The following is a 445-nucleotide window of genomic DNA, read 5'->3' on the forward strand; positions in this document are numbered from 1 at the left end:
GCTGGGGAATCAGGCTGGGAGCTCGCTGCACAAATTAGCTGCTTTTTTGCCTTGCTCTCAGCATATTCAATTCCGCACAGCCTCATCCCCGAAGCAGCTGGGGCCAGACCCAGATGTGCTTTAAAAAAACTAAACAAAAAAAAAAACCCCGGCGAGGAAGATTGTTCATGTGTCAATCTCTCCTAGCAGGAAGCATCAGACGAGAGCCTCTGAAGTTGTCAGCCCAATTATCCTGCTTTTGATTGTTTAAAAAGCATCTGAACTTCTGGGATCTGTTCCAAACCCTTTGAGGTTCTCCCGTGGCTCATACCAGCAATCTCTCCCGCCTCTATCTCCGAAGCGGGGACGTCTGTGAGATGCAGCAGCGTGTCCCCCACCGTGCCGGGTTTTGCCCCCTCAGGGGTGAGCCCCGCTGCCCTCCGTACCTGGTGGAGCAGGAGCGGTT

General features: G+C 53.3%; 1 protein-coding gene across 1 annotated transcript in view; it reads right to left on the minus strand.

The window, feature by feature from the left end:
* VWA5B1 (von Willebrand factor A domain containing 5B1) overlaps nucleotides 1-445 on the minus strand; it is a 20,058-nt gene that overhangs the window by 11,106 nt on the left and 8,507 nt on the right. The window contains exon 11 of the mRNA XM_010142956.1: nucleotides 426-445. This exon is cut by the window's right edge and continues 7 nt beyond it. Within this exon, the coding sequence (XP_010141258.1) occupies nucleotides 426-445 (20 nt within the window). The remainder of the gene's footprint in view (nucleotides 1-425) is intronic.

This window comes from Buceros rhinoceros, unplaced genomic scaffold (genome assembly GCF_000710305.1).
Source record: "Buceros rhinoceros silvestris isolate BGI_N320 unplaced genomic scaffold, ASM71030v1 scaffold28979, whole genome shotgun sequence".
Taxonomy (NCBI): Eukaryota; Metazoa; Chordata; class Aves; order Bucerotiformes; family Bucerotidae; genus Buceros; species Buceros rhinoceros.